The sequence below is a fragment of the Camelus ferus genome, chromosome 22, assembly GCF_009834535.1.
Source record: "Camelus ferus isolate YT-003-E chromosome 22, BCGSAC_Cfer_1.0, whole genome shotgun sequence".
NCBI lineage: Eukaryota > Metazoa > Chordata > Mammalia > Artiodactyla > Camelidae > Camelus > Camelus ferus.
In genome coordinates this window covers 20,976,659-20,989,341 of record NC_045717.1, presented here as the reverse complement: position 1 = coordinate 20,989,341, position 12,683 = coordinate 20,976,659, and the positions used below count along the sequence as shown (strand labels likewise).

The following is a 12,683-nucleotide window of genomic DNA, read 5'->3' as shown; positions in this document are numbered from 1 at the left end:
GGAATATCTTCTGCTCACGCCTGTCCTGATGCAGCTAACGCTCCAACGCTGTTTCCCTGCCTCTTCAACTTTAGCACATCTTGGGTATTTTTGAGTACACAATTGAAAGGTAACGGATCCTCTCCCCAGGAAAAGACACGCTATTTTGTAGGCAATGTTGGGGGTTCTGGAAACTGGGACTCTTGGCCACTTGGAAAAGAGGCCAGGGATAGGTGGAAGGATTTGAAGACAACTGATTTGATTCCTCTGGACATAGAAGGGCCAAAGAGAAGCAGCCCAGTAAGGAGCCAGGAGCAAAGGAGGTGGGGAAGTGGGCTGACAGGGCACAGTGGTAACAGGAGAATGGAGAAACAGTGAGTAGGAGGATGGCAGAGTGGCCAAAGTTATATGCCTGCTCCATGACCCAAAACCCCAGATCTCAGAGATAGGCAAAAAAAAAACAATCAACAATGTCTGGCACTGCTACCTTAAGCACAATCACAGAAACCTGGAAACACCCTAACTGCCCATTTATGGAGCTTATTAAATAAATACTATGCAGCAGCTGTAAAAAAAAAAGACTGAGGAAGTTTTCATGTACTGACATGTAAACAATTTGAGATATACTCAGAGAAAGGGAAAAAAGCAAGGTAGAGAATTGCATGTAAAGGATACTGACATTCATGAAAAAAATATGTACATGTGGAAAATTGCTGAAAGAATATATCAGTTGATCAAAGTAGTTGCATTTTTATGATATTTGAATTGTAGATCCTACACATGTGTTACTTTTTCAATTTAAAAAACCTTATCTTCTAAGAGGACCAGCTCTATAATTGGCCATATTTGGATTAGATCCTGAGCCTGTTTATTTGCTGGGTGATAATGACCAAGTGACTTCATTTCTCTGACCTTCAGTTTCCTCATCTGTAAAATGGAGCACTACAAAGTTGCAAGAATTAAAGACACTTGACAATCGTTTAGAACAGTGCCAGGCACAGTGTAACTTCTACTGATAATGAGATTAAGCCATATGTCTGAAGAGTCAGGCAAAGAGCAGGTGTTCTGGGGCCTGACTGCTACTTCCTTGATGGTGACATTGGGCAAGCAACTTCCCCCTCTCTGGACCAATAAAAAGGGGAAGGACCAGAATGCCCACCCCAAGGATGGCTTGGGGTACCGAGCAACAGGAAAGGGATGCAGATCCCACTGTGGGCACTTCCTACATGCTAGGTTTCCAATAGCAGCTGTTGCTATGGTTACTTGCTATTATCTATGGGGGTGGGGGGTGAGGGCTCATGGACCCCAGTAACACTCAGACCAGTAAAGGGACCAAGACAGGCCACCTCCCCAAGAAGACACGGACACATTCTATATTATTTATATAAAAAAAAAATCCTTCAATATCTTACATCCTCTCCCTCCCTCCCCAAAGTGAGGTCAACCCAGTGTGATTCCCACAGAGGCCAGGGCTTCAGTGGCCCAGGCGGGACAGAGGGTGGGGTCCCCATACATGGTGCCCATGAAGTCCCGTACGAAATCAGGGAAGCGCTTCTCCACGATGCTGGCGCGCACGGCACTCATCAGCCGCAGCTGCAGGGCGGAAGTGTCAGCATCAGCCATTCGCACAGGGGAGACCCCCGTCCCCCTTGCCTTACCCATCCCGGCCACAGGCCCACCTGATAGGCAATGTTGTGGACAGTGAGGTGGTGCAGAGCGGCCGTGTTGTCGCTATGGAGCAGTGTGTGCAGGAAGGCTCGGCTGTGCCTGGGGACAGAAGGTGAGGGCTCAGTAGTCCGGGTCCTGCCCCGCTCCCGGCCCTCCCCCTACCCCCCAAGGCTCCGTCCTCCCCTACTTCTGGCAGGTGGGACAGGTACACTCGGGGTCTATGGGGCGGAAGTCTTTCGCGTACTGCTTCTTCTTCAGCTGCAGGTTCCCCGTGGGCACCAGGGCGGAGCCAAAGCGCTGGAGGGTGGGCAGGGGGAGGGCAAGGTGGGTCAGCCAGCTCTTCACCCTGCCCAACCTCACCCCGGTCTTCCTCCTGCCAAAGGCCTCACCGCTGTCCGTGTGGGGAAGACGCAGTCGAACATGTCGCATCCGAGAGCCACGCAGACCACCAGATCGGTGGCATAGCTGGGGGTGGGGCCAAAGGAGGGGGAAGGGGAGAGAACCTCAAGCCCTCCTCACACACCCAGGCCCCCCTCAACCCTCAGCCTCCCCAGGGGTTGACACGCGCAGAACCTCCCAAAGCACAGGGCCATGTCCACCTAAGTCCCCTCCCAGGCAGGGCTGTGTCCTTCCCGCCCCAGACCCCTAGAAACAGGGGTCCCCAGGAATCTAACCCCTAGAGGTTGGGCTGTCTCCCCTCCTCCACATACCCGACCCCCATCAGGTATCGGGGCTTGTCCTTAGGCAGCCTCGAGGTGCTCAGTGCCACCATCCTCCAGAACTGGCTCTTGCTCTCGCCCCCGCTCAGGCCCCCGATGGCAAAGCCTGGCACATCTCTCTTGGTCATCTCTGGGGGTGCAGGGGCAAGGTCAGGGGCCACTGGGCAAAAGGAAATAGAACTTGCCCTCAGAGCACACCCTGTCCAGACCTCCACAGGCCCCCAGAAGGGAGAATGTGAGTGTGAGTGTGAGAGAGAGAGAGAGAGAGAGAGAGAGAGAGAGAGAGAGAGACTGTGTGTGTGTGTGTGTGTGTGTGCGTGTGCGTGTGTTGGAGCTGCTGGTGATCTCAGCTACATTTATCCAGAGCTGGCTGCATGTGAGGGCCTCTCCTTCAACACTCAGGAGAGGCCCAGGGCCCATGCTCCCCTCACTGAAACCTAAGATGAAGCCAGATGTGTTTCAAAATCCAGAATTTTCCAGATTTTATTCTTTTGTTTGAGGGGGGAGGAGGTGCTAATTTTAAATTTTAAGTTAATTTTTAAATAATTTTAAACCTAATTTAAAATAATAACTTAGGTTTATTTATTTATTAATATCACCTTTTTTTAATGGAGGTACTAGGGATTGAACCCAGGACCTCTTGTATGCTAAGCACAGGCTCTTCCACTGAGCTAAACCCTCCCCCTAAGAATTTCCCTTTTTTTTTTAAGTTTATTTTTGGTGGGGGGAGGGTAATTAGGTTTATTTATTTAATTTTAGAGGCGGTACTGGGTATTAAACCCAGGACTTCCTAACATGCGAAGCATGTGCTCTACCATTTGAGCTATACTCTCCCTCCTCCCAGATTTTAGAACAGCGCACATCCTATCTGGTGAATAACAGCCTGTCATCAAACTCTGTAACATTTCTACAGGAAAATGTGTCAAGACTCATAACTGGGGTAAAGAACCATGGAGGTCTGCTTTTGCCACCAAACGACTTGCAAATTCCAGCAGGTTTCGGATGTTAGAAGTGCGCAATTAGGCTCCAGAATTGCAGAGAAGGGGCTGCAGGTATGCACTGTGGTTGAGGCGTGCAGAGTTTAACCCACTGGCCCTAGGCCACACATGCCAGAGGCTGGATTCGAACCCGAGTCTGGCCTCAAAGCCCAGACTTGTCTCTGGCCCCAGCTGCCCAGTTCAACCCCAGGGAGGCCTCAGCACTGACAGAACAGGCCCAGTTTGGGGCCAGGTTTTGAAGCTGGAGCGAGCAACAGAAACATCGGGGGTTGAGTTGTTCAAATACAGCTTCCCAGGTCTGCCTTGGCCCTGGACTCAGATCCAGTCATGGGGTGAGCGCAGGTGGTTCTGGTGCAGGCGAGCCTCAGAGCACTGAGGGGCGCCACCAGGACCGGTGCTTGTGAAACTGCAGGTGGCCAAGAAATGAGTTTGATGGGGCGAGACCAGGTGGTTTTTTAAATGAAAGAGAATAAAAAATATCAGAGAGGAGCCCATGTATGAAGGTAAACACTTCACAAAGCCTTGGTTTCTACTTTCATATATGTCCACGCATGAAACATACTTCTGACTGTGGGTCTCCATGAAAAAGAGTTACTGGGGGGTGGGGAGGGGCGAGTATAGCTCAGCGGTAGAGCACGTGCTTAGCATGCACGAGGTCCTGGACTCAATCCCCAGTAGCTCCATTAAAAAAATAAAAAGACTTTGGGTCAGGCGTGGGGGACACAGTTTGAGGACAAAAGGAATTATCAACAGAATAATCTTCACAACAGCACACACTGATGCCGGGTGCAGGTGGGACACCTTGAACAAATATTCCCATTTATTCCTCACTCCAACCCCATGACATTGGGAGTATGCTCCGATTTAATAGAGGGTGAAAGCGAGGCTCGGAGAGGCCAAGCCACCAGCTCAAGGGTGCCCAGCCATGAAGCAACAGATCAGAGGTTGGATCCGGCAGACTCCAGAATCCAGAGTCTTGCCCATGACACATCACTGCTTTTGAGCCCCCACCTCTGCCTCCGCTTTGTTTCTATGGCCACAGCCTTGGCTCAGGCCTCATTGTCACTCTCCCCCTAGGCAACTACTCCAGCTTCCTCTTTGGGCCTTCTGCTTCCTATCCTACTGGGATTTTTCTCCCACTCTCCCCCTCAACAGCACTCCATGGCTCCCCAGAACCTTGGTGTGATGTCCCAGGGCCTCCACTGTCAGTACAATTGCCCCTGACAGCATGTCTTACTCCCCAAGAATGGAGTGGCAGTGTACCAGTTAATGCTTAGGTTCTAGAGTCCGAGGTCTGGGTTCAGATCCCAGATCCGCAACATCCAAGCTGTGTGGCTGGGTGTAAGTAACTTAACAGCTCTGGGCCTCAGTTTCCCCTTCAGAAACGTGGTAGTTCCCGCCTTACAGGATGGTTATGAAAACTCGATGGGTCAATCTCTGACCAGCGTTTGGCATACTGCCTGGTGAACACCCCAAAATGGATAGCTATTGTTGTTCTCCAAACACATTCTACTCCACGCTGCCTCAGGGCCTTTGCTTCAACGGCTCTTCCACCTAAGGTGCCCTTTTGCCCATTAACAACCACTCTCTCAGCACCATCGCAAACCAGGCCCACATGGGGCCCCCCCGTGAAGGAAAAGCCCTGGTCATGTTGACAGGTGGCTTTACCTTCAAGGCAGGTGGCCCGGAGATCTGCATCCAGCCCTCCTTGGATGATGGCGAAGAGGTTCTGTTTGTCTGGCTGCCGATGAGCTGCAATGCACCGGTCCAGCCAGCGGACTGATCTGCAAGAGGACCGCAGTCACCAGCCATAGGGGCCTGGTGAGGGGCATGGAGACAAGGCTGCAGGACCAGCACGCCCTCGTCGACACATACACACACCTGCACATGGCCTCTTTCACGCGTGGCCCCGTCACAGTGCTGCTGACCACATCATCCAACTGCATGATGATGTCTGAGCCTGGAGAGTGAGACAGGAGCACAGTCACTGGGAAAGCCCCCCACCCACCCGCAAGGGGACAAGCTGGATCCCAGGAGTCCCTCTCCAGGTCTTGCTGACTCCCACTTAATCCCCTAGTCTGTTTATACAGGAACCAGAGGGAGCTTTTCAAAATGCACATCTGTTCTTGCCACCCCCCAGCTAAAACCATGCCCTGGCACATAGAATAAAATCCCACCTCTGCAAATTCATCCTCCAAGAACAGAATGATGTGTACACAAAGTGATTCATCGTGGTAGGATGGGGAGTAGCAAGACAGGAGTCCAAGTGTCCATCAACAGGGGTCTAGTTGAATGAAGCATGGTCCAGCCCTTAAGGGAATATTCTTTCCCCTAATCCCAAAATCCAGAAATTTCTCAAAATTAAAGGATTTTTCTTATATTTATGGCATATGCAGAAAAACCTGAGACAGTTATAATCTTTTTAAAAACAGAATATAGTTTGAAGATTCATAAGCATAATGCAATAAAAATGAAGTGTATGCCATATCCAGCAACTCCACTTCTGAGTATATACCCAAAGAATTGAAAGCAGGGTCTCAAAGAAATATTTGCCAGCTCATGTTCATAGCAGCATTGTTCACCATAGTCAAAAGATGGAAGCAACCCAAGTGTCCATGGACAGGTGAATAGATAAGCAAAATGTGATACTGACATTCAATGGAATACTATGCAGCCTTGAAAAAGGAAGGAAATTCTGACACATGCTGAATGTGGATGAACCTTGAGGACCCATCATGCTAAGTGAAATAAGCCAGTCACAAAAAGACAAATGTTTTATGTTTCTACTTACATGAAGTGCCTAGAAGAGTCAAATTCATATAGTAGATGGGGAGTGCCAGGGGCTGGGAGAGGGAGAATGAGGGGGTTAGTGTTTCATGGGGACAGTTTCACTTTGGGAAAATGAAAAGAGTTCTGGAGATGGATGGGAGTGCTGGCTGCACAACAATAAGAATGTATTTGATGCCAATGAACTGGACACTGAAAAATAATAAAGATGGTAAATTTTATGTTCTGTGTATTTTACCACAATTTTTTAATTGGAAAAAAAAAAGTCAATTGCAATACCACAAGGCACTTGCCCCAGACTCTACTTAGATATTGTGTAATAAATGGTATATAACTTTTACTATCTTTCTGAAATGTGAAAACTCTGAATTCTGACACCTATCTGGCCATAAGAATTTCAGATTAGAGTTTGTGGATTTATAGGTTAGGAAAGCTCAAGGAAATATGCCAAGATGTGTCATTATAGGGAAAAAGCACAGCGCACAAACTAGCCAAAGATCAGGCGATTTGATAAGCAATAAAGATTTTAACTGCAGTGGACTGAGACACATCGAATACATTTAAACCCCTGAGTTCATGATGATCCTGAAAAAACAACCATCAGTTTGTCATTGCTAGAGGATGCTAAGAAATCAACCCATGAAAACTAGTAAATGAGGGGAAAGAATTAAATCCATTCTTCCTATGTGAACTTAAACTACTTGGTCTCCCAGGAAAAAGTGAGAACAGAATGTTTTCTGTTTACAGAGGTAATCTGGCTAATAAATGAAGAGAGAATGACAGAATTAGAAACGCACCAGTTTGCAATTCCTAGTAATGGTTCCCAGGAGGCAGGTGTTAGGTGCCCCCTGGTGGACATACACACTGTGAGCCCTCTTGCCAAAAGGAACAGGACTCCAATGTGGCTCAAACCTCTAGAACCAAGTACCAACCTACAGGAAATCCAGAGGGTGGAGGAAAACTGTTACGTGACACCCTGGGGATGTGATTAGCAAAATTCAGACCCTGTGAAACACTATAGGGCTAAGGAACCAGTTTCTTCAAGAAGTTAATTGCTTAAAAAAAAATTGGAGGGGGTAGGGTATAGCTCAAATGGTAGAGCGCACGCTTAGCATGCATGAGGTCCTGGGTTCAATCCCCAGTACCTCCTCTAAGAATGAATAAATGAATAAATAAATAAATAAACAAACCTACTTACCCCCCCAAAAAAACTTTAAAAATAAAAATAAATTTAAAAATTGGAGGGAGAAACTATATAATATGTAATTTAATGTAACATATGAAAAGAGACTTAAGAACAACAAAGACCTACTGCATAGCACAGGAAACTATATTCATTTTCTTGTAATAACATATAATGGAAAAGAATCTGAAAAGAAAAAAATATGTATGTATAATGAATCACATTGCTGTACACCTGAAAGTAACATTGTAAATCAACTATGCTTCAAAAACATTTTTGTTTAAAAATAAAATAAAATAAGGGACTTAAGAGATCTTTCAAATAATTGCAGTATTTGCACATTACTTGGATCCTAAAATAGATAGTAAGAAAAATTGACACTTATGAAACAACTGGAACTTTGAACACTGGCCAGATATTTGATGTTAATGAATTACTGTTAATTGTTTTTAGGTGGGATGACAGTACTGTGAATTGTTAAAAAAAAAAAAATCCCATGTTTTTAAGATACAAAATAAATACTTATAGATGAAATGGTAGGGTGCCTGGGATTTGGTTTGATTTAATACAGATGATCTAAGAATATTAAGCTAGAAAAAGAAAACCAAAGCAGAAATAGTTAAAAATTAAAAAATAAACAGGATACAGGGAGAGGGTATAGCTCAGTGGCAGAGCGCATACTTAGCATGCAGGGGGTTCTGGGTTCAATCCCCAGTACCTCCTCTAAAAATAAAGAAATCAACCTAATTGCCTCCCTCCCCATAAAAATAAAAAAAAAAGGTAAACAAAGTAAAAATAAAACTTCAAAAATAAATAAATAAATAAATAAACCTAATTACCTCCCTCCCCAAAAAACAAACAAAACAAACAAGAATAAATGTAAGCTTGCAACTATCAAAAAATCAAATCAATGAAGCATATCTATTAATTGGTATGTTATTTAGCTATAAGATGGAAAAAAGTACCAGTGTATGCTACCTCAAAAACAGTGATGAACCTCAAAAACATTATGCTTGTCCACCAACAGATGACTGGATAAAAAAGCTGTGGTATATTTACACAATGGAATACTACTCAGACATAAAAATGAATAAAATAATGCTATTTGCAGCAACATGGATGGACTTAAAGATTATCATTCTAAGTGATGTAAGCCAGAAAGAGAAAGAAAAATACCATATGATATCACTCATATGTGAAATCTAAAAACAGAAAAAAAGAAGACACTAATGAACTCATCTACAAAACAGAAACAGACTCGCAGACATAGTAAACAATCTTATGGTTACCGGGTGAAAGGAGGTAGGAAAGGATAAATTTGGAAGTTTGAGATTTGCAAATGTTAGCCACTGTATATGAAGAAATTTTTTTAAATTCTTCTGTATAGCACAGGGAACTATATTCAATATCTTGTAATAACCTTTAATGAAAAAGAATATGAAAACAAATATATGTATATATATGCATGACTGGGACACTGAGCTGTACACCAGAAACTGACACATTATAACTGACTATATGTCAATCAAAAAAATTGTGCTAAGTAAAAGAAGCCATTCTCAAAGACCACATATTGTCTGATTTCATCCATGTGAAATGTCTAGAATACACAAATCTATAGAGACAGAAAGGAGATTAGTGAGGGCTGGGTAGTGACTGATAATGGGTATGGGATTTCTTTTGGGGGTATAAAAGTGTCCTGAAATTAGAGTGTGGTGATGCTTGTATAATTCTGTGAATATACTAAAAACCACTGAAGGGTGCATTTTAAATGGGTGAACTGTCTGTGTATCATAAGTCAATAAAGCTGTTTAAAAAAAGAAAGAAATCAATAAAACAGAAAGCTGACAAATGGAGAAAATTAACAAGCCAAAAGCTGGTTTTCGGAAAAGATCAACAAACTCAAAATCAATAAACCCCTACTAGACTGATTGGGAAAGAAGAGATCACAAGTTATCAATATCAGGAATGAAAAAGGAGTCATCACTACAGATTCTATAACATTAAGAGGTTAATAAGAAAAAGACAAAAAAAAGAAAAAAAGAGAGGTTAATAAGAGAATATTATGACCAACTTTATGCCAAGTAAGCTGAAATAAAAGTTCAAGGAATGGCCAAATTCCTTGAAAAATCCAACTTACCAATTCTGACCCAAGATGATAACACAAAATCTGAATAGCCCTATCAACATGTCAAATAAATTGAATCCATCATCAAAAACCTTCCCACAACTGTAGGCCCAGGGGGGTTTAATGGAGAATTCTACGAAACATTTAAAGATGAAATAGCACCAATCTTAGGCAAATTCCAACAGAAAAATTACAGGAGAAGCAATGTGGGCTGGGATATTGATAAAACATAAGGGTTGTGACCTCGTGATTGTTGAAGCCAGGTGACAGGTCAGAAGGGTTGTGTCTGTTTTGGTATACACTTGAAATTTTCCAAAATTAACAAAAATACAAGGTACAGAAGAATGTGCCATAAATGGCATGCTCTCATCATGGAAAAAAATACAATAGATTTGAACTTGCTTGTATTTGAATAAACTCTGAAAGAATATATAAGAAACTCGAAACAGTGGTGACCTGTGGGGGTGAAAGGGATGGACAGAGGATGGGCATTGTTTCCTGCACATGTTTTTACATAGGAAATATATACAAAATGCATTATTGTTCAGTTTTCTTTTCCTTAAAGACAATTCGGGGGGAGGGTACAGCTCCCTGGAAGAGTGTGTGCTTAGCATGCGTGAGGTCCTGGGTTCAATCCCCAGTACCTCCATTAAAACTTTTTTTTCAAGTAATAATAAAATAAAATAAAGGACAATTCAAAACTCATGAGTCCCTGCAGGATCTGCCCCCAACACCTCTCTGTCCTCACCTTCCATGAGACTGAGAAATGTTCATTGTCCTTATCAAGGAATGGGGGATATTGATGCAGATAGGAGGGGTCTAAAGCCCCCCCAATACCTCCTTGTTGCCCCCATTATTTCAACATCTCTTTGACCAGCTAATTTGCTATTTAGGAGAAATAAGGGAGATAAAAGTAATACTAAAAGCTACTACATGTCAGGCACTGTGAGAAGAGACTGACATTAGATCATTGTTTTTGTGAACTATCCTCATCTGGGTTGGCCCAACTGAGGCTCAGGGAGGGGGAGTGATTTGCCCAAAGCCAACCAGCACGTAAGGAGCGGGCCCACCTCACCACCACCTCCGAAAGGTAGGGAGAGGGGCGGCTCCCTGGGATCCGCTCACCCAGCGCGTTCTGTATCTCCACGGACTTCTCCGGGCTCAGAAGGGTCTCCTCACCGTCGTAAGGGGATCGAAAGCTGACACCTTCCTCCGTCACCTCGGATAGGGACACCAGAGACACCATCTGGAAGCCGCCGCTGTCCTGAGGAAAACCCCACCGCGGGGCTGTCAGGAATGGAACTGGTAATACCCATCCCCAAGGAGTGCCCTTGGATCCCGGTTCAGACCCCACCTTACCGTCAGCAGATTGTGGGGCCAATTCATAAAGCCGTGGAGACCGTGGGCTTTCTGGATCAGCTCAGGGCCCTGGGTTGGGGGAAGGGTCAGGTTAGAGGGCTCATGTTGGAGGCAACAGGACTGGCCAGCTTCGTTCCTCACCGGTCCCTCACGCCCAGCACAAGGCCTTGGCCACCCGGGATGCTCGATAGGTCTTTGTCGATTGACTTTTGGAGGCGTACCCGGACCTAGGGAATGCCTGGGCTGCCCGCGCTCCGCCGCCTCCCTGCCCGGGCAGAACCCACCCACCGGCCTCAGACCCAGATGGTAGGTGTTGCCCAGGCAGATGCGGCAGCCCAGGGCGTCCAGCTGCTCGGTCGTGATGCCCTTCATGGTGGCCTGCGTGCCCACTGGCATGAACACTGGAGTAGCCACGGGCCCGTGCGGCAGCCGCAGCTCGCCTGCCCGGGCCCTGGAGCGGCTACATTCTGCCACCAGCCGCATGATGCGCGGGGCGGACTCCAGGGAAGTTGGGCTAGCGGCTGCCGCCATCTTGCCTGCCGGAACCACGTGGGCAGTGGAACACCCTGGGCGGCGCCATGTTGGCTGGCGTCACGTGACGCGAGACGAGGGCAGGAGCCTTGGAAGAGCGTCAGACGAACCATGGAAACGGACGCCGGCGCGCTCCTCCTCGCAGGGCGTCCAGTTCCGTTCCACAGGCAGAGAGCACTGCTGCGAAGTGCTAAAATTGTATTGGTTTGGAAGCCCATTCCTTTCACCCCCTCGCAACCAAACCCTCTCTAATCTACAGTTTTATCCTCCATCAAATGATACTATTAGACATAAAGGCATCGTGAATATTGATTAATATGGATGTATATTGATTTTTTACATAATGCCTGAGACAGGCTCTTGTCTCTTGAACATTACCTTGCTCCAAGGGCTTAGAACAGGACCTAGCACAGTATGTACTCAATAAACATTACTTTGTTCAATGAAAGAAGAAATCACAGATTTACAGAAAGGGAGACTCAGGTCCAGAACCTGGTTTCATTAATTCGGTCATTCATACAGCGTACCCCTACATATACATCCCCACTAGTGTCAGCCTCCATGCTGCACAGGGATGAGAGAGGCTGGGTCACGGGTTTATTAAGCACTGGCTGTGTTCAACTAATAATAATAGCAATATAAAAATATATAGTCTTACGGTTGGAAAAAGAGCCGACATCCGTCATGGCCAGCAGAGGGCGCATATGCCCCAGAAGCCTTCTCAGGATCACCGGCCTGAAGCGGCCTGATCTCAGCAAGACTCTAACCTAGAAGCCTTGGGCTAGTAATACCAGTTTCTCAGGGTGCTTGAGTCCTCACGAGGACACGTCTGGAAAACACCCAACAGTGAGGCCCACCTTACTGCCTGTTGCTATTATCAGCAATACTCCTCTGATATTCCTGTGGATGCTGGCTCATATCTTCACCGTCAGTTGCTCTGAACTTCCCCAAAGTTAAAGAACCCTTCACTGATACCCATGACTGTATATCACATCGCCTGTAACTCATATTGTGCTTTTAAGAACCTCTATACCTTGACAGGCCCAGCATCGTCCTCTTTTCTGAACTCTCATCTTCTCTTTGGGAGATACCTCCTTGACATCCCCACTGGGTGTCCAAAACAGAGCTCATGATTGTCCCCCCAGGCTTGCCTACCCACCTCCATCTTCCCCTTCTCGGTAGCAGCAGCACAATCCTTCCAGGAGCTCAGACCAGAAACTTTGGAATGGTCTTTAAGCCCTCACTATCTCTCATCCCTACATCTGATTAATCAGCAATTCCTGGTTGCTCTTCTTTCAAAATCTATCCAGAATCTACCACTCCACAACCCC

General features: G+C 45.9%; 1 protein-coding gene across 1 annotated transcript; it reads right to left on the bottom strand.

Moving 5' to 3' along the window:
* Positions 1-1,344: 1,344 nt before the first annotated feature.
* Positions 1,345-11,393, bottom strand: QTRT1 (queuine tRNA-ribosyltransferase catalytic subunit 1). Its single transcript, XM_006184858.3, has 10 exons — positions 11,110-11,393; positions 10,822-10,890; positions 10,588-10,726; positions 5,246-5,324; positions 5,033-5,148; positions 2,358-2,496; positions 2,037-2,112; positions 1,835-1,944; positions 1,659-1,746; positions 1,345-1,572 (listed from the first exon to the last, which is right to left on the bottom strand). The coding sequence occupies exons 1-10, from the start codon at positions 11,350-11,352 to the stop codon at positions 1,420-1,422; spliced, it is 1,212 nt and encodes a 403-aa protein (XP_006184920.2). The 5' UTR covers positions 11,353-11,393; the 3' UTR covers positions 1,345-1,419.
* Between the last annotated feature and the right edge of the window lie 1,290 nt (positions 11,394-12,683).